The sequence below is a fragment of the Balearica regulorum genome, chromosome 2 (assembly GCF_011004875.1).
Source record: "Balearica regulorum gibbericeps isolate bBalReg1 chromosome 2, bBalReg1.pri, whole genome shotgun sequence".
NCBI classification, from domain to species: Eukaryota; Metazoa; Chordata; class Aves; order Gruiformes; family Gruidae; genus Balearica; species Balearica regulorum.
Genome location: NC_046185.1, coordinates 96,024,296 through 96,047,182, shown reverse-complemented (window position 1 = coordinate 96,047,182; position 22,887 = coordinate 96,024,296). Strand labels below are relative to the sequence as shown.

The following is a 22,887-nucleotide window of genomic DNA, read 5'->3' as shown; positions in this document are numbered from 1 at the left end:
AAAAACAGGTTTGGTGGTTGTTTTTTTTTCTCAGCCAAGCAATTGCTCCTACTTAAAAAAAGCTATGCAGAGTAGAACATGGGCAGAACTCATTTCTAATAAAAATGCTATTACTCCTGTTTTCTACTAATAAAAGAGTAATTGTTACAGCTAAACTGGCTCCTTTCAAGGTATTCCAGGCCAGGACACTGTAGGTTGTAGCAGCTTTAGCAGAATTTGTGCTCCAGTTCTTCGTTTACCATCCAAAGCCACTGAGCAGTGCGGTATGCATTTTAAATAGAAAGGATGTGTAAAAAACTCAACTGTAGATACAATAACCTACACAAGGATCGAGCTATTCTAAAAGTTATTCAGTGTATATAGCATGGGAAAAAAAATAAATCCCAGCATAAACTCAATATACTGTATGGGGGGGGGGGGTATATTGAAAATATCCTGATACTCTCAAATGGTTTTAAAAGAAATGTACAAGGATTTTATGTAATTTTTGCTTTTTTTGTATACTTGCAAAATAGACTGCTGCTCTCAGTTCGTGTAGCCCACATCCCACAGTTGTTACTCGTGTTCACTGCACACAGAAGTGAATTATCTCAATGCATGTCTCTTCTCCTAAAACAAAAACCAACACACGAACAAGCCCTGGGCTTTTCTGATGGCGTTTTTTGGTGGGTTTGCTTTGGGTTTTGGGGGTTTTTTTCCCGAGATGCGCGCCGCTGGGCCCAGAGAAAGCCACGCACTGGCTTCTGCCCCGAAGGCGTCCCTGGAGCACGTGCCAGGACGGGGCAGCCGCTGCCGGGCCGGGCGGCGCAGGGACCCCCAGAGCGCCGGTGGCGGCGGCGGGTTCATTCCCTGTCAAAATCTTTCTCCTCAGCGCAGCCGAGGGGGGATCAGCGGGCGCCGCCGGAGGAGGCCGGTGCCCGCAGCGGCCGGGGGCAGGAAGCCAAGGCAGGCGGGACCGCCGCCGTTACCGCAGCAACGGCCGGCGCGCGGCGATGACCTCACACCGAGGCACCGGGGCGAGGCGGAAGTTCAGCGGGCGGGGAAGGGCCGGGCTGCCCGCCGGGCGCCGAGCGCCATGAGCGGCGGTGGCGGCCCCGTGTCCCCCAGCCGGAGCGGGGCGGCCTCGCTGCCCGGCGACAGGAAGCGAGAAGTGCTGGCGGCCGGGTCCCCGATTCAGCCCATCATAAAGGGTAAGGAGCGGGACAGGCCTAACTCGGTACTGGGTCCCCGTGGCGGCCGAGCCCGCCGTGCACGGCGCAGACGGGCTGGGCCGCTGAGGGGGTGCGGGCCGTTAAGGGGGTGCGCGTACGGCCTGGCCTGGGCTGAGCGCGTCCCTTGAGCCGGACGGGGCGTCACTGCGGAGGAGGAGAGTGTTGACCATCTCGGCCGCTTCCCAGCCCTCTGCGGGGCCGTGGAACGTTCCGAGGCTTGGAGTTGGGCATCAAGGAAGCGTAACTGGCTTTCGTCTCTTGGAGCTTGAAACTCGGGTAGCTGTGTGGCTTTATTTTGGGAAGCTGAGTCTGCCACTCGCATTCGTTTGCCCGGGAAGCTCTTTTGTCTGGTTCACCCCAGCACCCGTGTTTTGTCATAGCTCGTCTGTACACAGAAGCGTTTGAACTTGGAAGTGGTCTAGCCTGTGCCTTATTTACTGTAACCGTGTTATTCCCTAAATTTGGAATAATCGTTCTACACTGTTTTTGAATGAGGCGGGATTCAAGTTGTTGAACAAATCCTTGCGGGTACAGTAGAGAGGGAAGAGCCACCAGGTAGGAATAAGCAGCTGGGGGCAGGAGAAAAAGCAGGACTGTTGCTTTAGGTGGCAGTGCCAGTTCAGTGTCAGTTTAAAGTGCTTGTTGGAACTACAGCATATATTTCCTGAAATAGTCTTTAAATTCTGTGCCGTCAGAGTTCTTTTAAATTTAATGGGCTTTTTTTCTGTATGATAGACAAGCTGATTTCTCATGCACACTTATGTTTTAAATACTTTTCTTCAAGAGTAAGTTTCAACTCTTTGACCCTGGAATACAAGAAAATGCTAACAGGCTTCCGTTGTAGAGATTTTTCTTGTCTTTTGCTGCAGAAAACTCCCATATCCTAAGCTGTGAACCTCTGTTGAGCTGCAGGCTTTTGTTCTGCTCTGCATCAAATTTTTGCCACTGTTAATAGTCAGATATGGAACCTGTACTGAGGAGGATTGAAACAGGGGGTGCTGAGAGAGGGAGGGGAACGTTCACCATCACAGAAAAGTGTCTGTGGCACCTAGAATATTAATTCATTGCATTTAATCTAAATTGGTGGTTTGATGAATAGATAGGATAGCCTACGAATGTTATTCTGGTACTCTTTTGACTTTTGTGTGTCCTTGGTGAGCAGTAGTGCCTCTTGCATTGAAGAATGATGTGCTGTCTTGTGTTGTGTAGCCCAGTATGGAGTGTGAGAGGAAAAACTAAAAATCTTGACTTTCATTAATCTTCTAGATGTTGGGGAAATCTATTCAAGACTACTGGATCACAGACCAGTAATTCATGGAGAAATACGTTACTTTGTTAAAGAATTTGAAGTAAGTATCTTTATCTTACTCGGTGCCGTAATCTTCAGAGTCTGAGATTTTGAACAGTTTTAGCATCTTTTTAGAGGTTATAATATGTATCTAATTTTCTTCAGAAAGACTAGACATTTATTTCTTGCCCAGAGTAACACACCTATAGTATATGTCTGCATCTTTAGTAAACAAGGCAGTAACCTAGGTCTTTTTATTTAAAAAGTTTTGAAAGGGGCATAAATATTTTTCCTGCAAAAGACTGACAAATACTGATGTAGAATGATGTAGTCCTAACATCTTGGAGAAGTGTAGTTGGTTCAAGGAAAATATTGTTGGCCAGTATAGGTTTACATCTGATTAAGAAACTGCTTTGTGCCTCAGCTGGATTCAGCTAGCACAGTTGTAATTTAATTTTGCTTTAATTTTTATTCCATGAAAGAAAATAATATTAATGGAAGAGAAGAACAGTGCTTTATAGAAAGTAAGAAAATCATTAAAAATAGAATGAATGTTACCTGATTGGCTGCAAATAAGGCTGAAGTGCTGAAGGTGTAAAAGTGTTTATATACAACTTTGCTTGGAAAGTGTAATATGATTTCCACAAGATGGCAGCAAAAGTTTAGAAAATCTTGTGTCAACAAAAGCTATTTCTGAGTAGATTTTTATTCTTACAGAATATGGAATTTAAAATCTTAAAACTAATCCTGAAAATACAGTTATACCTCAAACTTCTAGTGTGCAGAGCTGATTTTTTTTTACAAATGACACTGAAATGTCTTCCCCTCGCCCGCCCCCCCCCCCCCCCCCCCCCCCCATTGTAGCTAATATTTCAAGCAGGTCTAATTTGTCTGTATACTGGTTTAGAAAATTAAGTATGTGAACTAGACTGTCATCAGATCTGTATCGTATGGGCTTCAGAGTCATAAGGAATGATTTCTTTTCTTTGCCTTCCCCAAATAAGTTATAGGATACAATAAATATTTTTACATGCCTTTTCATAGGAGGGAAGATTTTAAACTCTATTTCAAAATTGTAACTCATATCTTTACAATTCATATATGTCTGTCATTGCACCCGAAGTCTCGTTCTATTTACAAATTTCGTATTTTCTTAGATGTTTTCTGGAAATTTATTTTCTGGTTTATATTTTTAGGGCAAAAATAACAAAACAGCATTATTTACATTTTTGCAACTTAGAATTTCTTCCAAAGATTACACTTGTTTCTAACTTTGAGATATCAGATTTTTTTTTTTGGTTGTAGTAGGACATAAGCTGCTTCTTTCAATGATTAGCATCTAGGGTGTAAAGAATGTAGATTTGCATTCAGGAAATCTGGAACCTGTTTAATTAAGTGACTTCACTTGTCTGTGCCTCTATTTCTGAAGTTTTAAAATGGGTATGGTGATCCAATTGCCCACTTCATGTGATGCAGTATTTTTTTATTATCTAGAATTGCTTTATGATTAGCAGCTCTCAGTACAGGAATGGTTGTGTGCAAGTCCACTCATAACTCTGAAGAGGGGAAGAACAGGGAAGGGCGCAGGCAGCAGCCTGGAGCAGGTTTCAGAATCCTTTTCATTGTCTAAAGGAAAGTGCAGGTGAAATACAGCACTACTTCCACTCTGAAGCTTCAGAAAAGTGGATTTATTTTTTTTAAATGTAAACAATAAAGCAAGAGCTTGTTCTTGTAATTAATCATGATCAGCCGTGAGTCAGAAGATGGGCTGCCTCTTTAGTCAGCTGTGTTATTTTTTTAGTCTTTACTTCATTGCTTTACTTCAGTAAAAACAATTTTACTTATATTGTTTTAACCTTGAACCATGCTAAATCTGGAGGGTCAGACATCAAGCAAGCAAAATCACTGCTGTGTTATTTCTCTGTAACAGCTGAGTTACAATGTTTTCAAGCTCTTTTTCTCTCTGTCGTTTTTGATATGCTGTAAATTATCTATACAAAACAGTGCATTTTTCCACACAATGTGTTCATTAGTAAATACTAACTTTTCTCACAAGGGCCAGAAAGTGTCATTCAAAGTATTCCTGTATTTTACTGTGAAGAATGGAACATTGCTTTTTTTTTTTTTTCCACAAAACTAATTTTATCAATTGTGCTAAATAATTAGAGTAACACTTTAATAGAAAATGGTATAGTCTATGAGATAAAGCTATTAGTTTATCAGCTAGGAAACCATCTTATTTTGGGAAGTGGAATTCCTTTTTAGCCCCTCACCCTCTTTCAATTCTTCTGGCAGGAAAAACGTGGCCTCCGAGAACTACGAGTACTTGAAAATCTAAAGAACACAATCTTTGAAACGAATGAACACGTTCTTCCTAAGTGTGAGCAGGCAATGCATGGCAACTTGAGTGAAGCGTTCAAGAGATGTAAGCACATTGCTTCTTATTTCCCTTGTTGCATCATTTTGATGAATAATTTAAATAGTTTAGATTCCAGATATGATTTGTGGGAAAATTACCATCCTTGGATAAATGTTCTACCATTTATATGGTTTGTTTTCATTTCTGTGAAGTTTTAAAAGGCAAACAACAGGGACTGTTTATTTGCTATTTATTGGCCCAGCCATCACAGCTCTTGCTAAGGTTACATTAAAGCTTTTTGTTGACTGAAGTAGAAGCTCTTTTAGGTCATTCTTTTACAACTCACTTAGCCAACATGGAGCACTATCCTGTTGCTAAAGCCACGGAAAAAATTTCCATTTGCTGGTTTGTTGCAAGGATGCTGTGGTGTGGTCTTCAAGTTTTTTAATTTTCCCGCAGGAGAGCATAATACTGTCCCCTGTGATTTAAAACAAAACTTGCTGTTGTATAGCTATGAAATATGCTGCTATTATTATTATATTTAGGTACAAATGGGGTAGTAGTAGTAATAGTTTTTGTATGCTAGTCCTAGTTTCATAGTTATAACCATCTAATATGTTTTTTTTATTGCTCAGATTTTAAAAGAAAGTTTAAAATTTGTTGTACTAATTTTTCAGTATCTTTTTTTTTTCCTTACTCATGCAGAAGGATAGCTTATCAAAAAGAAATTTCAAGGGAATTTGGCTATATAGCTTTAGCTGCTGAATTTATGCAGTTGAAACATGCCACTGTGGGGTTTGTTGTATTTTATGTATAGCATGTTGTATAAGCATTTAATTTAATATATTTAATTTTTGCTTATGGCAGATGCCATATAAATAATAACAAATGGTAGATGATGCTATACACACAAAAGGATTGCAGGATAATATTTGAAACTTAAAGTTTAGTCATGCAAATAAGGCACATATTTTAATACCTTCTAAATGGAGTGAACCTTTGATATTACTCCCTGACTTTCTAATGGTCAACTGTGCAACACATCATTAGTAATAGAATCACAGAATGGTCGAGATGGGAAGGGACCTTTGGAGGTCATTTTGTCCAACCTCCCTGCTCAAGCAGGGGCTGCTACAGCCAGTTGCCCACAGCAGTGTCCAATTGGGTTTTGAATATCTCCACTGGGCAACCTGTGCCAGTGTTTGACCACCCTCACAGGAAAATAGTGTTCAGATGCAGTCTCACGTGTTTCAGTTTGTGACCGCTGCCTCTTGTCCTGCCAGTGAGCACTATAGAGAAGAGTCTGGCTTCCGCCTCTTCATTACCTTCAATCAGATATTTATTCACATTGATGAATGTGAATGCCCCCCTGGGCCTTCTTTTCTCCAGGCTGAACAGTCCCAGCTCTCTCAGCCTCTCTTCATATGAAAGATGCTCCAGTTCCTTAACCATCTTTGTGGCCATGTGCTGGACTTGCCAGTCCATCTCTTTTGTTTACTGGGGAGCCCAGAAGTGGACACACTACCACAGGTGTGGCCGTGCTAGCGCTGAGCAGACAGAAGGAATCACTTCCCTTGACCTGTTGTCAATGCTTTTCATAATGCAGCTGCAGGATGCTGTTGGCCTTTGTTTTTTGCTGCAAGGCTGTGTTGTTGGTGCTCAGCGTGTATTGACGCCTGGGGTTATTCCTCCCCAGATGCAGGACTTGTTGTTTTCCCGTGTTGAACATCCTGAGACTCCTCTTGGCCCAGTTCTCCAGTTGCTCAAGATCCCTCTGAATGGCACCACAACCATACCATCTGTCAGCCACTCCTCCTGGTTTTGTATCATCAGCAGACTTGAAGGTGCACTCTGGTCCAGCATCTAGGTCACTGATGAAGATGTTGAACAGTACTGGCCACAGTGCTGACCCCAAAACCACTAGTGACGTGCCTCCAACTTGACTTTGTGCTGCTGATCACAGACTCTAGACTTGGCTGTTCAGCCAGTTTTCAATCCACCTCACTGTCCACTTATCTGACCCATACTTTGTTAGCTTGTCTATGAGGATGTTATGGGAGACAGCATCAAAAGCCTTACTGGAGCTGAGGTAAACTACATTGCCTGCTTTCCCATCATCTGCCAACTGGTCACTGCATTGTAGAAGACTGTCAGGTCAGTTAAGGATGATTTCCTGTTTGTAAATTCATGCTGACTACTCCCAATGACCACCTTCTCCTTCATGTGTTTGGAAGTGCTTCCAAGGAGGATTTTTTTCTATCACCTTTCCCAGGATTGAGGTGGGCTGACTGGCCAGTAGTTCTCAGGATCTTCCTTCTTGCCCTTCTTGAAGATAGGAGTCCAGTCTTCAGGAACCTTTCCCAGTCGCAGTAACCTTTCAAAAAGAGAGTGGCCTCACAGTGACATCAGCCAGCTCCCTTAGCACTTGTGGACACAATCTGTCAGGTCCCATGGACTTAACGTATTTCCAGTTTGTTTAAGTGCTCCCTAACCTGGTCCTCTTTCACCGAGGGTATGTTGTCTTTGCTCCAGACTTTCCATCTGGTCTCAGTGGCCTGGGACTTTGAAAGCTGATTTTTGTGGTAAAGACTAAGGCAAAGAAGGCATTGAGTACCTCGGCCTTTTCTGTGTTCTTTGTCACCAGCTCCCTTGCCCCATTCAGCAGAGGGCTTGCATTTTCCCTAGTTTTCCTTTTGATGTTTATGTACTTGTAGAGTCCTTTCTTGCTGCCCTTTGCATCCCTCGTCAGATTCAACTCCAGATCAGCCTTGACTTTTCTAACTCTGTCTCTGCACAATCAGACAGCAAGTCTATATTCCTCCTGGGTCATCTGCCCCTGCTTCCGTCTCTTACACGCTTCCTTTTGAAGTCTGAATTCAGTTAGGAGCTTCTTGCTTATCCATGCAGGCCTCCTGCTGCCTTTGCTTGATTTCCTACTTGTTGGCATGGACCTTTCTTGAGCTTGGAGGAGGTGATCCTTAAAAAGGGTGCTGCATCCCTTCTGGTACTACCATCCCAGACCTTTGTTTTGCCACCCTAATCCCAACTTCCTTACTTTGGGTTTTTTTTGAGGAATTACCCCCTTACCTGTCATTTCTAGTCTAAAGCTGTCCCTACCAGATTAGCCAACCTATTGGGAAAGGTACTTTTTCCCTGTTTAGTCAGCTGGATCTCATCTCTTCCAAGTAGCTGTTGATGCTTAGAATAGCTCTTATGGTTGTAGAAACTGAAACCCTGCTGCCAACACCAACTGTGCAACCAGCTGTTAACCCCAAAAATCCATCAAGCCTTCCTCACCAGGAAGGTTGAGGAGAACATTACCTGGACCCCCATGCCTTTGACCACTGTCCCCAGATCCCTGTAGTCATTCCTGATATTTTTCAGGTCACCTCTGCAGTACCACTGGTGTCTACGTGGAAGAGCAGCAGGGGTAATAGTCTGAGCCTCAGTAGCTTCTCTAGAACATCCCAAATTGAGCTCTTGGCGAGCAGCAAACCTCCCTAGATGACAAAACATATCGACAGGTGGGGACCCTCCATCCCCTGCTGTAGGGAGCCTGCTACAACTGTCACTTGCCACCGTCTTCTGATGGTCATGAGTGGCTCAGGCTTAGCCACCAGATGCTCCAATTCATGGTGCTTCCAGCTCCTCATCAGCTACTAGGGCAGTGAACCTGTTCTCTGAGTGGAAGTCCTCAGGGGGCAGGAGCCTGCCTCCTGGTATCAGAAGTCACCAGCTTTAAGAGGATGATAAATAAGTAAGGTATTTCTCAATACTAGGATGTATTAGTGGGAGAAATGACTGCTTTGGAGAAGTTAGTTTATTTAGTTCTGCATCAATTGTTAAATAAGTTAAGGGGAAAAAAACTTGTAGGAATACAGCTCATATTTCCATTGAGAAATTTTCCTAGGCTTAGTCTCACAAGAGAAGAGGCTGGCTCCAGCAGAAAAAAAAACCAAAAAACAAAACAATGAACCAACAACTAAAACATAGAGCTTGCCCTCCAGTGTGTACTTACTGACTTGAGAGGTTTTTTTGATGTCTTCTGAGGTGCTGAGTAGTGCACTCTAGCTCATCAGCAACACTAAGGAGTATAGGCACAAGAGGATCAAGCTGTCTTTTTCTTTTTGGCTTCTAGAACGCACAAGGGTGAACTCAGTGATATGCCTACATACAGTTATCAGTGTAAAGCATTTTCTGCAAGTACTGACATCTTTTTTCATGCAGAGTTAAGTGACACAGTGGAATATAATCTTTGACTTGCAACAGCCTCATGTCTTATCCCTTTCAGACGAGTTTCTCTTCCATTTAGAACAGCAGACTGATCTACTGCAATTTGTTATTTCAGTGCAAGCTGCCAACGATCTGATCCATAGAGTCCAAGAGAGGGAGCATGAAGAGAGGAAGGTAAAGGATGGATGGATAGATTTTTATAATGTGACCTAAGTAAGAGTCTTGTTGCTTCTACAGCAAGTCTACATGCCCTCAGTATAGTACATATTTTTCTATACTTTATATACTTGCAGTAAAATGTCTTTTGGGGTGATTTCTGCACTTACAAAATGCAAACTGCAGTGGCATATATGTTCTAGGACTGCAAAATTAATGGATCACTAGCTCTTCCTACAATCTCCTGATGCATGGAAACTATTTTTTTTTAATTATTTCCTTTGCTTTATTTTCCCTCCTAGCTCAGACTATAATATTTGTCACATACAGTGAAAGCTTAAATATTTTAAAAAAAATAAAATTATTTTCCGTGGAACAAAAAACACCTACTAACCTACCAGAATGGAAATGTAAATCTTTCCTAGTTAGCTGAGAACATTGACCATATTATATATATTGCTTGTTGAAAAGGAAGTGTGTTTTTCTCTTGTGGATAGGTTATTTAATGAAGGGCTATATTATAGGAACATGCGAATCATTGGAATCTTTTCAGTTGGCTACACTTCGCTCATTTGAAATACATGTGCTCTGAATCTAAAATTTGGAAAATTATACAAGAAATTAGTTTCATGTTTTCCCATTAGTCCTTCATGATTGTGTTCCAGTGTTATCTTTTTACTTGCAAAATGTTATTTATAATACTTTAGTTCAGAAAAACTGAAGACATTTCTGTGGCCATCATGCAAAACAGGCAGCGCATTGATTTATGTAAGCTGATAGTTGTGTTTTTCTTTCCTTTTTGTAATCGATGAAGATGGGCAGTCCAGTTGCAGTTGAATACTGGTACTGTGTGAATAGCACACTGCTGAACCCTGACAAAGTTTGCTTGTGTCTAACACTAGTGTAGATATTGGTAGAGAGCTTAAGGAGGAAATTCTTCTAGTTCTGCTACTGTTTGTTTGAAGCAAAACTTTAATTAAAAAAAGTATAAGATGAGCAGTCACTTAAAAAGAATGGTAACTATTCTTTTTTAAAATATTAGCTGTGTATTTCCACTCAATTTCTATGTGCAGTGGAGCAATTCTAATAGCTGTTCAGGATTTTTAATGTTTCTTTAAGCTTGTATAGTAAGACTTTTTGCCTTGAAACTTCTAAAATGTGAGTAGTAACAGGTAGGTAACTTTTTAAACTTACAGATAAAAGGTGTCACTGTAGTTCAGCTACTTGAAGAGAAATTCTTTTTCTTTCTGAAATCATGTGTTCTGAAAAAATAACAGGGTTTTGGTAAGATCTAGTGTCAAGTGATTAGCGTTAGCAGCCCTCTGTGAAATCAATGCCATTTCTGCTGAATAGAATTAATTTTAAGGTTATTTGATAATAATCTTCTGCCGTTCCTTCCAGCTACTGGTATCAGCCAAGTAACAAAAGGGACATTATGTTGTCCCTACCACATTCTCAGTTAGTGTAAAGTAATTTGTGATTACAGGAGTGTCGTTGAAAGAAGCATTCATGGAATCCCCTGTCTTGTTGAGTAGTCTTCCCATCCAGATCAGTAATATTTGGTTAGTAGTTCAAGCTGTGGATTGCTTTAAGCTCGTGGGACAAACTAGAGAAGACTTCAAGAAATTTTGTAAATCTGTTTTTTGTACACTCTGGGTTTTTTTGGGGTTTTTGGGGGGGTTTTGTGGGGTGTGTTTTTGTGGGTTTTTTTGTTTTGTTTTTCCATCTTAAGTGTTTTTAGGTAGAAGGGTACAGGCTTATGCTGGAAGCTACCCACTACACTACACTTCACATTATGGTCTTACCTCTTAACTGCTTGTTGCATGAACTAGTATGGTAACATTTCTCAAAGCCTGTCTCTCCCTCAAATGGTAGGGGTTTTGGCTTGGGGTTTTTTTGATATGGTTTTTTGGTTGTTGTTTTTTTTTGTTTTTTTTTTTAATTTCATCAAAAATAGCCCAAGTAATACAAAAAACAAACTTTACTGAAAAACTTGATGGTTTTACAAATGTTAATTTTTTCCATAACCAGTGACAGTAGAACAAGGATAGAAATAAATACAACTAACTCATATGAGTCAGTACTGTATACGAGAAGGCTTTAATATCTTTCAAGTTCAAGCAGTATGCACTATTAAGTGAAAAATGTTTTCATAACCAGATTAGATTTTTTTCCAAATAACTAATGTGTGAACTTAGGTGTTCAAATAAAAGAAATATGAAAGACGTCACTGCCAAAATATGTAAATTTTCTAACACACCAAAGGGAATTCCCAGAACAGGAATTAATAAGGCAGCAACTATGTCTGTAATTTAGACAAGCTTTGGTTTGTATCTAAAGCAAACTCTGAAACTTTAGCTCAAAATTATTTTCAACTTTTTATATCAACATGAAAGCTGAAAATCTTCCAAATTTAGTGATGTCTAAATATCTTAAACAAAAAATCACTCATAAAAGTAATAGGCATTGTTACAAACATAGAACAGATTCTAAGATTAGTTTGAGTTTCCCAGACCCTTGTATTTATAAAGTTATACTGAAAGACAGAAATTGAGGACAAGTATTGAGGTTACATGTGAAAAGTGAAGTTTAACAGCTTGCTGTGGCTTATGTTCTGTTGGGTGACTGAAGGAAGTGACTGCTAGAAGAACAGCTGAAATACTGTTTGGAGAAGAGGAATTGCTGAAAGAATGAATAACCAGCATCAATGTCAAGACAAAGCTGTATCAGCATGGTCTGGAGCTGGAAACTATAGAGGAGGATAGAGCTGGAGTTCTAGGAGTGTTTTGGGGTGAGGAGATGATTATCTGAGTAAATAAAAAATCTATCCAAATTTTGTTAAAGTAATAGCCATGGAGAAATACTGTTTGTACTACCTTGTAGATCTTTTCAGGTGGGGTAAAAATCTTTTGTTTGTTTGTTTCTTTGTTTGTTTTTTCCTGTGCAGTAGATAATAGTAAGTGCCAGTCAGTAACATAGATAGTAAAAGCCTAAAGCATAATGTACTGTTGCTGGTAGCTAAATGATCTTTTGGTTCAAATAGAAATCTACAGCACAGAAGGAAATGTTGTTTTGTCTAATGCTTAAAACATTACAATTTATAGCTAATTATTGTGACTTTTTTTTTTTTGGTTCCTGGCTAAATATTGTACCAATACCATACAGTATCATGAATTACCTAAAGCTTCCTCTTGGCTCAGGTACACCTGTCTGCATGCTTTAGTTCATTCAGCAATTTTCCCATGTTAGGAAGGTCATGAAGTTTTACCTAAGAACAACACACGTCGTTCTGAAGCCTGAGTGTGGTATCATAGTATTGGCTTCTGTCTTCTTATCGTGCACTGGTATATTTATTTAGGCGGAAAAAGAAAGTGTATGCCCACTGGAAGCAGGGTCAGGCAACGTGGGAGGACTATAGGGATGCTGCTCGCCTTTGTAGGGAGAAAAGTCGTGTGGCCAAAGCTCAGTTAGAGTTGAAGCTGGCCAGTACTGTGGGGGGACAATAAAAAGGGGTTTTTTTAAGTAGGTTAATAACAAAAGGAGGACCAGAGAGAATAGTGGCTCGTTACTTGACGAGAATGGTCACCTCACAAACAGGGACATAGACAAAACAGAGACGTTTAATGCCTTCTTCACCTCTGTCTTCAACACCGATGACGGACTCTGGGACCCCGGTTGCCCCAAGTTGGAGGACCGTGACTGCAGTAACGATAAACTCCCAGCTGACCACGAACTTGTGCAGGAATTGCTGCTCCACCTGGATGCATACAAGTCCATGGGGCCTGATGGGATTCATCCCAGGGTGCTCAAAGAGCTGGCCGATGTCATTGTGAGACTTCTCTCAATTACTTTTCAAGGGTTTTGGGAATCTGGAGGGGTCCCAGTTGACTGGAAGCTGGCAAACATTGTTCCAATCTTCAAGAAGGGCAAGAAAGAAGACGCTGGTAGTTACAGGCCTGTCAGTCTCACTTGAGTGCCTGGTAAAATTATGGAGAAAATTATGCTGGGAGTTATCGAATAACAGCTGAAGGACAACGCAGTCACTGGTCACAGCCAACATGGGTTCGTGAGAGGAAGGGCCTGTTTAACGAACTTAGTTTCCTTTTACGACATGGTCACCCATCTAGTTGACCAAGGCAAGCCAGTTGATGTCATTATTTTAGATTTCAGTAAAGCTTTTGATACTGTCTCTCACAGTATCCTTCTGGACAAAATGTTCAGCATACAGTTTGACAAAAACCTAGTGCGATGGGCAAGCAACTGGCTGACGGGTCAGGCCCAAAGAGTTATGGTAAACACGGTTACATCAGGCTGGAGGCCAGTCACTAGTGGGGTTCCCCAGGGCTCTGTTTTAGGGCCAGTTCTGTTTAATGTTTTCATAAACGACTTGGATGTAGGAGTAGAAGGTGTTGTGAGCAAGTTTGCAGGTGACACCAAATTGGGAGGAGCTGTTGATTCTGTCGAGGGTGGAGAGGCCTTGCAGAGAGATCTGGACAGATTGGAGAACTGGGCGATCACCAGCCGCATGAGGTTTAACAAGGGCAAGTGCCGGATTCTGCACCTGGGAAGGGGCAACCCTGGCTGTACATACAGACTGGGCGATGAGACGCTGGACACCAGCCATGCTGAAAGGGACTTGGGGGTCCTGGTCAACAGCAAGTTGAGCATGAGTCAACAGTGTGCCCAGGCTGCCAGGAAGGCCAACTGTATCCTGGGGTGCATCAAGCACAGCACTGCTAGCTGGTCTAGGGAAGTGATTGTCCCACTCTAGGCTGCACTGGTGGGGCCTCACCTCGAGTACTGCATGCAGTTTTGGGTGCCACAGTACAAAAAGGACATGAAACTATTGGAGAGTGTCCAAAGGAGGGCAGCAAAGGTGGTGAAGGGTCTAGAGGGGAAGACATATGAGGAGAGGCTGAAGTCCCTTGGTTTGTTCAGCCTAGAGAAGAGGAGACTGAGGGGAGACCTCATCGCGGCCTACAGCTTCCTCACAAGGGCGAGCGAAGGGGCGGGCACTGATCTCCTCCCTCTGGTGACCAGTGATAGAACCCGAGGGAACAGCATGAAGCTGCGATGGGGGAGGTTTAGGTTGGATATCAGGAAAAGGCTCTTCACCGAGAGGGTGGTTGGGCACTGGAACAGGCCCCCCAGGGAAGTGGTCACAGCACCAAGCTTGACTGAGTTCAAGAAGTGTCTGGACAACGCTCTCAGTCATATGCTCTGATTTGGCTTGCCCTGTGTGGAGCCAGGAGTTGGACTCGATGATCCTTATGGGTCCCTTCCAACGCAGTATATTCTATGATTCTATGATTTATGCAATTAAATACCAAAGCAATTTCATTGACACTTCTTGACTGGAAGAGGAAAACAGCGGAACTTTATTTGTTGTCTGAGATGGTTATGCTGGGCTTATTAGGTGCTGTTTTCGAATTAATAATTTAAGTCTGACTTAGGGGACAGACTTAATCAAGTCTGACAGAAAGAACTTGTGTTCCTTTTGTTTGTTTATTTGGGTTTTTTACTTATAAGTTTAGACTGTTTTACAGATTTTTGTTTGTTTTGGCAGTCATTTGAAATGACAAAAGGTAGAATTTAAATTAGGCTATACTCTGAAAAGCTGTTGTATGAAAGTATACTGATTTTCATGTTTATGTGTGCTGTTTTTTGTGATATTTTGTTAGTTTACAAGTTACAGTTTCTCCAGTTAGCAGCCCTGGAAACAAAAGAATGAAACCTAAAAATCAAGGTGTTTGTTTCTGGGTTTTGAATCATTACCAACAATCCAAAATTTGTAATTAGAGGTTTTCAGCAGTCTGGGAGTTCTGTACATCTTTATTTCATTTTAAATGGTTTTTTCTGACAGCACACAGGCCAGAATTTATTTCCATTTATCTTTCACGTAGTTGAGTTGGTCTTGCAAAGTTACAAGTTTTAAAGCAATGAGAATTAACACTGAATTACTATTCTTCCAAAGATTTATTTTTTTTAAGGAAAAAGGGATTACTTTCTCATGCCACTGTACCTGCATTTTCAAACATGCAGGCATTATTTCCTTTTTTATAACAGTAAAAATTACTGATTTTTAACAGAGCAGAAGTTACTTACTACTATTGCAAGTGCTTTCTGGACTTCAGAAAACCCAATTCTTCTACCTTCCTGAAAGATGAATATGTGTTTATTCAGAATACATATCATAATTTTGTGTTCTGTGATAAGACACAAGTGCTTCCTAACTAAGCATAAGTTCTTAGTCTCTTAATATACATGGGGCCCACCTATTGAAGGTCTTTGTGTTATTGTTTGACTTGGAACTTAAGATATTTGACATGAGTGGTTGACTTGATGAATTCAGATTTATAAATATATGTATGTATATATAAAAATAACAATAATACTCTTTTCAATCTACACAATAACCAAGCAGATAAAGGGTGTGTCTTCCTTTGAAACAACTGACTAAAAAGTATGTAAGAATAATAAACTGTTTTAATACTCAGGACAGTTATGGGCATCAGTTATCTAGAAATTAATTATTCAGTGTATAAAGAACTGGAAAGAGGTGTCCACCATCAGGGTAAATGCCATAAACAAAAGATTCTCAGTTCTCTCTTTTTGCTTGCCCAGGGAACACATCAGGTTAGGGAAACTGTGGAGATTGATCACGGAATATTCTGTAGCTCTGTAATACCAAGACTGTCTTGTGAGTTGGGATATGTGAATTAGATTTTTTTTTTTTTTTCCCAAGTAAAACATAGACTACTCTGCATATGGCTGGCTTTTTTACCTTGAATGTGCAGATTACAGTTTTGGAGGATCAATAATTCACTAGAATATATTTTTTCTATTAGGAATTGTTTCTTTTTTAAACCTAAACCTCTTAGACACGGTAACATGTTTGAGGTTGCTCAGAATGCTGTTAAATTGTACCGGAATGCGAAATTTCTGAGAACATGCAAAAGCTGGAGTGTGAATTACTAAGAGTTACTATATTCATAATAACTTGTTTTTACAAAAGATTTATGAGAGTAAGTAGTCAGACTTTGAGGAGTGAGAAATGTAATACCACATTGGAAAGCTTCCTAAATAACAAATTAATGGAAAATAATCTTAAATTCTGTTATCTTAAAATGAAGATGTTCTCTTCCTTACGTTTACAAAATCACCCTGGAAATTAATTTGCCAGGCACACTATCAAATTCTACATGTATTGTTTTCTGGAAAACAAACACTTTGCAAATCTATACATTTGGAACTTATGAATTGATAGTATAAAAACCACTCAGTATTGTTCCTACAGATCACTAATATATGTAATTATGTTGACTTTTGGAAAGTGTTTGCTTTTTGAGAGTGACTTTTGACTTAATACAAATCCATGACAAGATGTCTATACATCTTGAAAAACTTTGTATTTTAAAGATTTTTCATGACTGCCAATGGCATATTTAACGAGAGATTATTTCATCTACCTAAATGGACCTCTATGCTTTCTAGTTGTGCTTCAGCTACAACTACAGGTAGGGCACAATATTTTTTTTTTTTTTTGCAGTGTCTTGATTTCATTAGTTCTTCGTCTTGTGTTTTATGCTCAATTGAATAAAGCAATGAAGTTAATAGCACTGGATATGAAGAGGGTGTGGTAGGAGTGGAGACTGTTGTGGTAAGAAAGCACAATATAGGACAAACCTGAAGGGTACTTTCAGAGCTGCAGTGTGAAAGTCATCTTTCTGTGCTGAGAAACTGAATCTTTTGGTGGCTGGAGCAGTAGGTGTTGGTGTCCTGCATGGGTGGGAGCCTTGGTCCTCAAGAGATTGTTAGTGATGTTCTGCTAAGCAAAAGGCTGCGCCACAGAGGCAGCTGTTAGGAGACAGCGGAGAAGACTTGGACGAGGGAAGCCTTTCAGTACCTGAGCTGCAGAGATGGTGCCTGTTGCAGCTTGGGTCCTGCAGTTGGGTGTGGGTGTAGGAGGAACCTGTCTTTGGTCAGGATTTCTTTCTCATATTGTTCTGTGATGCATCACAAGATTGAAGTGCCCATGGAAGCTTATCCCACAGCTGTAGCATTCATAGATCTCTCTCTTTAACTTCTAACAAGGAGCACGTTTACACTGCAGCATATTCTTCGGTTGAAAGATCTGTATCCTAAGGCATGTATCCATTAAGAATCCCACTTTGTTATTTTTGTTACTCTCGCATGGGCAAACATACCCACTCAGCAGCCATCAGTGTTAATGATCTGAAGCTGCTGCTGAGAATTGGGTTTGAATTTGTTTTATAGGAAGGAAAGCTGCAGTGCCCAAGGTGTGCACTGAGCTTCTATGATGGGGTTTTCCAAATTATTACCAGGGTGGGAGAGGGAAAACAGAATTCAAGTCCTTTGTATCTTTTGGTTGGTATTTCTTGTCATTCTTATTTGCTTGCTCTAGCATATCTTAATTTATTTTTCTGGTTTTTAAAGTATTTTTTCATATCTGCAACTTTTTACTTTAAAGGTATAAATTGCAATTATATGGAGTTACTTTATTTCCAACATAAATCTTACTCTATAAAATCAGTTACTATTTCAGTAGAATGCTGCTTGCATTTATATGTTTAAAGAATAAGTACTTACAGCAATTGCGTCTCAGTACTCAATTGTTTAAATTTTTATTTAGGCATAGATTAGGCAATGCACGTAGCCTAACTGCTAATATCCCTTTATTTCACAATGTCACTTCTCTTGTGCCAGAGCAAGCTACAGACTGATTGAGCAAGGGAAGACGAGAGGTTTTTTGGGAAAAGGAGTTAGACCACAGCTTTTAGATAAACTAAACTTAGCTATCTTATGTTCTAGAAATATCTTGAGTTGTTTTACCAGGTAAATCATTTTATATCCTTGTGTAGAAATGGTGCAATGGAAAATGAAAATAGCAAGTAGCAACATGAGTTTCATGTTCCTTGCAAACTATTCATGTTGTGAGGAGCATGGGTTAGTCTAGCTGAAGTGTGGTTTGGGTAGGTGCTGTGTAATCCTGCCAAAAAGTGTGCAATGCACTGGCAGTTTCCAAACCTGTTGAATATGAAGTAGTGTACTAGTCAAACTATTATGGTGTATTTTGTCAGTAGCTGATATTGCATCTGTTGCAAACAAAATCTTGCAATAATGTTGTTACACGGTATACAGAATGCTGCATGGCAAAAAGAAGTGTCTTAACCCACAATGTGTGATCTTGAAGAATGTCTAGAGTGTGTTGAAGAATACATAAATGGGTTCCCATTGCCTTTAGTTGACAAAAATGCCAGATGTCTGTTAAAGTTGTACAATAGTATTTATTACTACACAGATGTACTGCACATAGAAAATAGTCATTGCTGATACATTAAAAAGGAGAAAAAAAGGAGAGAAAAAAATGAATCCTCTCTTTTGTTGGAATATGAAGCAAGTATAAGAACAGCTGCCTAGATTTATTGTGACTTCAGCATCTATAATATAGGGTTGCCAGACTGTTAGTACTGTATGCAAGCAATCCACAGAAGGACATCTCATTTTGACATGCACATTGGATGTGTGTATGATTTCTCTTTCTAGATAGCTAATTATTCTTTTTTAATCTGAGTTGGTTTTTGTTTTTTTTTCCAAGATAAGAGAGTGAAATGAATCAAACTTACCAGAAGCCAATCAGTATTAAAGTATGAGGGGGAAAATAACTTATTTAGAAAGGAAGACATTAATCACAGTGGGAGCTACTTGGCTAAAGCAGAAACACTACCTGCCAGTTTCAAAACATTGAATATCTATGTTGTTATATTCTGTTTCACTCTTTCCTTTTTGTGTTAAAGGTCTTTCATCAAGACTAGTATCTGATAACTGTGTTGAACCTAAGCATTGTGGTAAAATACAAGTGTGTGTTTTTCTAGTTTTAAAAATGTATTCAAGAATGTAGAAAATACTTTTGTTTCAACAAATGAGACATTCAGGGGAAAAGTAGCAAATCTTAAGAGGAGTAATATGTTGAAGGATTGGCTGACATAGTTTATAGGAGTTTTATTTGTTGTGAAATATAGAAGCATTTGACATAAAACCTCAAATGCTGTCTTGAATGTTGAAGTGGATCCTTTAATCTCTGGTAATGCATATGTACCTAAATAATAGACATACATAACTCTAAAATTTTATTCTGTGTAGCACTCACAAATATTAAATATAGTGGGCCTACTGTTTTCCTCATAACTCAGACACGCTAAATGCTTCCAGTGAAGTTTTAGTCTGTATCGTATACAACATAGAGCTGCCCGTATTTGCTGTATTAGATGCAGATTGTCGGTTCTTTAAGACCACTTAATCACACGTTAGCTGTGTTTTATTTAAATTATTTCTACTTTGGTTACTTTCAGAACAGTGGACTCCCTGAGTCTGTGTCAATAGGCAGCTTCTTTTGGTGTGAACATAAGAAAAAAAACCCAAAGTGTCTATTTACTGATTGGAGTGGGCTTTCTCATAATGAAGAGGCTAAAACCACTGAATACTATGTTCCCAAATTCAGAAGTTCATTTTAAAAGAAAATCTTTGTGAGACAATATGGAGTTGTATCACCTGCTTACAGTACTTCTAATGTTGTCAGTAATCAGTGGAGCAAATAATGCAACAGGTATGATCTTTAGAAACTAACTGAAGCAAACTAGGCAAGCTAGTAACTTTAAAGTGTCTTTCCATTTATTTGTTAAATTATTTTTCACCAGACTGTAGCACAGAAAAGCTGTTGTTGCTAACGCTATCACTTTAATAGTATCATAGACATTTTGCCATTTGTTTTGGATTGACTATACTTTCTAAAAATAAATTTTTTCTCTAGAGTTTCAACTTTTCATATTTTCTCTTGCTAGTTCTGCTTTCCTCTCCTGAAGTAAAAGCTCCGTTTCTCTGATACTCTAACATTACGTAGATCTCGTTTAAACCCTCTGTTTTAATCTGGAAATGATTGCTAAAACTTCTCATTTTCCTTCTGTCAGCTTCAGGCGGACAAGCTGATGGCTCGTGAAGAGAAGCGTGTAGCCCACTGGGAGGAATTCATGAAAGAACAACAAAAGAAACAAGCAGAGGTGGACGAAGAGCACAGAAAAGCTATGGAGCGCCTCAAAGAGCAGTATTCCGAAATGGAGAAGGAACTGGCCAAATATGTTGCTTTTTAAGACCTTTCTTTTTTAATAATGCTGGGTTTGTGCCAATACTCAGTTGCTTCTGATTTAAATTGAGATTCTTTTGGAAAACTGAAACAAAGAAGAATAAAGGAGAATTTCCTCTACAGGTTTAGTATGGGAAGAAAAGGTTTGCATACTTTCAACTTAAGTGCCTATCTCTGCGTGTTTTGTTCAGGGCAAGTGGAATGCCAGTGTTTCTTCATTTATTGGAAGGTGGAACTGGAAATTATGTTGTGTGACTACATCAGCTCAGGGAGTTGCAAACTGGAATTTTCTCCCACCTGCAGAGAGTATTGTGTCATTTGGGAAAACAGAGACTAATGTAACACTAACTACCCCAGTGTACAGCCACAGCCTTTTCCCAAAAAGTAGGTGTAATAGATTTCAGCCATAGGTAGCTGAGAATTCACTGGGAAAACTGTAACTTCCATTCATAGATTTCAGGAAAACCAACTTGTTGCACAGAATACTTTGAAGCTTCAGCAATGACAGATCTCAACAGAGTTTTAAATCCAGTTCTAATTCCAACTTTTGGGTTGTATGCTCAGTATTATGAAGTAGAGTTGAGATTTAAATGGATTTTCCTAACAAAAATGGCTAAATGAGCTTGGATAACAATTTCTTTTTCTCTCCCTGTAAATGTCTCAGACCACTTTTTCTAAGCTTTACTGTTCTAAGCAAAGCCAGAACAAGCTCAAAAGTAATTATGAGAAGCATATCAGTCTTTCCACTAGCTTTGTAGCTAGTACAGTATTTACCTTAAATGTTTGACATGCTGTTGGTTTACTTAGGATAAACTTGTCAGAACTTTATTAAGCAATTGAGGAAAGATTTTTGTTACTTTATCAGCATAACAAATGAGAAGATTAGTGGTAAAATGCCTATAGCACTGATCTGCTTTCTTACTAGCTGTTACTTTTATGGAGTATGTGAAGCTCCTGTATTGCTTTCTTTTATTTAAAACTTGCGGTTAACAGCAGCGTGACTGAAGAAGTTAACTTAATCAGTTCATTAACCAAGCAAAATGAGACATAGTACCTTAATGAAATTTGCTGCAAGCTAACCATTAGTACAGGAAATCTCTTTCCATAATTTAGCTGATGTCCAATATAGAATGGAAACAGGTAAAAATAAGCAGAATTTACCCTTTACCTGTATTGCAACAGTAATACGCCAACAGTGGTTGCTTGTGTAAGTTTATGGCTTGGCGTCAAGGCTCCGTTCCTGGCAGCATGTTGATAGTGCGATTAAAGTTAGAGGAGATGGAATAAGTATTTGAGATTTCTTTCAATAACAGTGAACTCCTGCCAAGCTGCTCTGCCTGCTACTGTCGGCCCAACAGCTTCATCAATCATCATCATGTATCTGGACTGAAAAGAGGACTTGCCGACACTGGGGCACGCTGGAATGTTGTTAATTCTCTGTTGTGGATGGAAAAAACGTAGATGTCTCCAAAGAATCGCACACATGAAAAATAGGAAAGCCTCTTTTAGAACAACCCCTATTTGAATAGAAGGTGACCTCTGTAATATTTTTCGGCTTATGTACCCATGATGGATGTTGTAACTAAGCTCAGGCTTTCATTTAAAAAGAAAGAGAGCTCTTGCCTGTCTTTGGAATTGTGTGTGGAATGGTTTTGATTGTTTTGAGTGCAGACTGAAAATGGCTTCTCTCTTACCAGATTATTTGATGTATATGTGCTCAAAGCCCAAATACCTTTATAACAAAATGCATTTAACTATATACTGAATTAATTTTTATTTTTGCACTGATAATTTTTATTAAGATTTAGATATCTAATTAACTGTGCACTGGAGCTGTAGATTTTAGTATTTCATCAATTTGAGGGCTCTTAAGCAATGATACAAGTGTTGCAAGTTGGATATTCACTGGAAAATAAAGCGGTATTTCCAAGATTATCTGGGATGCATGCTCCTGATTCTTTGAAAAGCTTCTAAATATTCTGAAAATGTGTTCCTCTTCTAGAATGATACAGGTATTTTCATGCTGCATAACATTTGAAAACACTTCATAGCCTGTATCTGCCTGTTGGCCCGCTCTTATTCATTGTGGGGACTACCTGAAAACTGACTGGCTGCTGAATTATTTCATTCAGTAACTTTCACTTTTTTATATGGGTTTTGAGGTACTTGGAAATGCTAAATTGTCTTTGAAGCAGCTTGTCAGCATTTACAGGAAAACCTATTTTTTCTGTCCAAATGCTTAAAAAAACCCCAACAAACCAACCTGATTTCTCTAATATTATCTCAAAACAGAACATGTCTGACGGATAAAAAAGATTCCTGTCTTCTGCAGTTTTTTAGCAAGGTGGGACTATGGTCTGTCTGGACACAGTAGTGCTGCGTGGTGGGACTTTCTTTGTAAGATTCAAGTTCTTGTTATTCAATAATCTCTCCCATATGGGAGAAATAGAAAAACAAATACTTTAAAGTTGGGTTTATG

The 22,887-nt window shown here is 39.6% G+C and overlaps 1 protein-coding gene across 1 annotated transcript; it reads left to right on the top strand.

The window, feature by feature from the left end:
• The first annotated feature begins 1,005 nt into the window (after nt 1–1,005).
• BLOC1S5 (biogenesis of lysosomal organelles complex 1 subunit 5) lies at nt 1,006–22,341 on the top strand. The gene is made up of 5 exons (XM_075744992.1): nt 1,006–1,190; nt 2,478–2,560; nt 4,795–4,924; nt 9,207–9,265; nt 20,236–22,341. The coding sequence occupies exons 1-5, from the start codon at nt 1,076–1,078 to the stop codon at nt 20,413–20,415; spliced, it is 567 nt and encodes a 188-aa protein (XP_075601107.1). The 5' UTR covers nt 1,006–1,075; the 3' UTR covers nt 20,416–22,341.
• Nucleotides 22,342–22,887: the final 546 nt, after the last annotated feature.

Excerpts from the sequence above, each read along its gene's own strand:
- BLOC1S5 (XM_075744992.1), top strand. The coding sequence starts at position 1,076 with ATGAGCGGCGGTGGCGGCCCCGTGTCCCCCAGCCGGAGCGGGGCGGCC. Across the intron at positions 2,561-4,794 it reads ACTTTGTTAAAGAATTTGAA|GAAAAACGTGGCCTCCGAGA; the intron begins GTAAGTATCTTT and ends TTCTTCTGGCAG. Across the intron at positions 4,925-9,206 it reads GAGTGAAGCGTTCAAGAGAT|TGCAAGCTGCCAACGATCTG; the intron begins GTAAGCACATTG and ends TTGTTATTTCAG.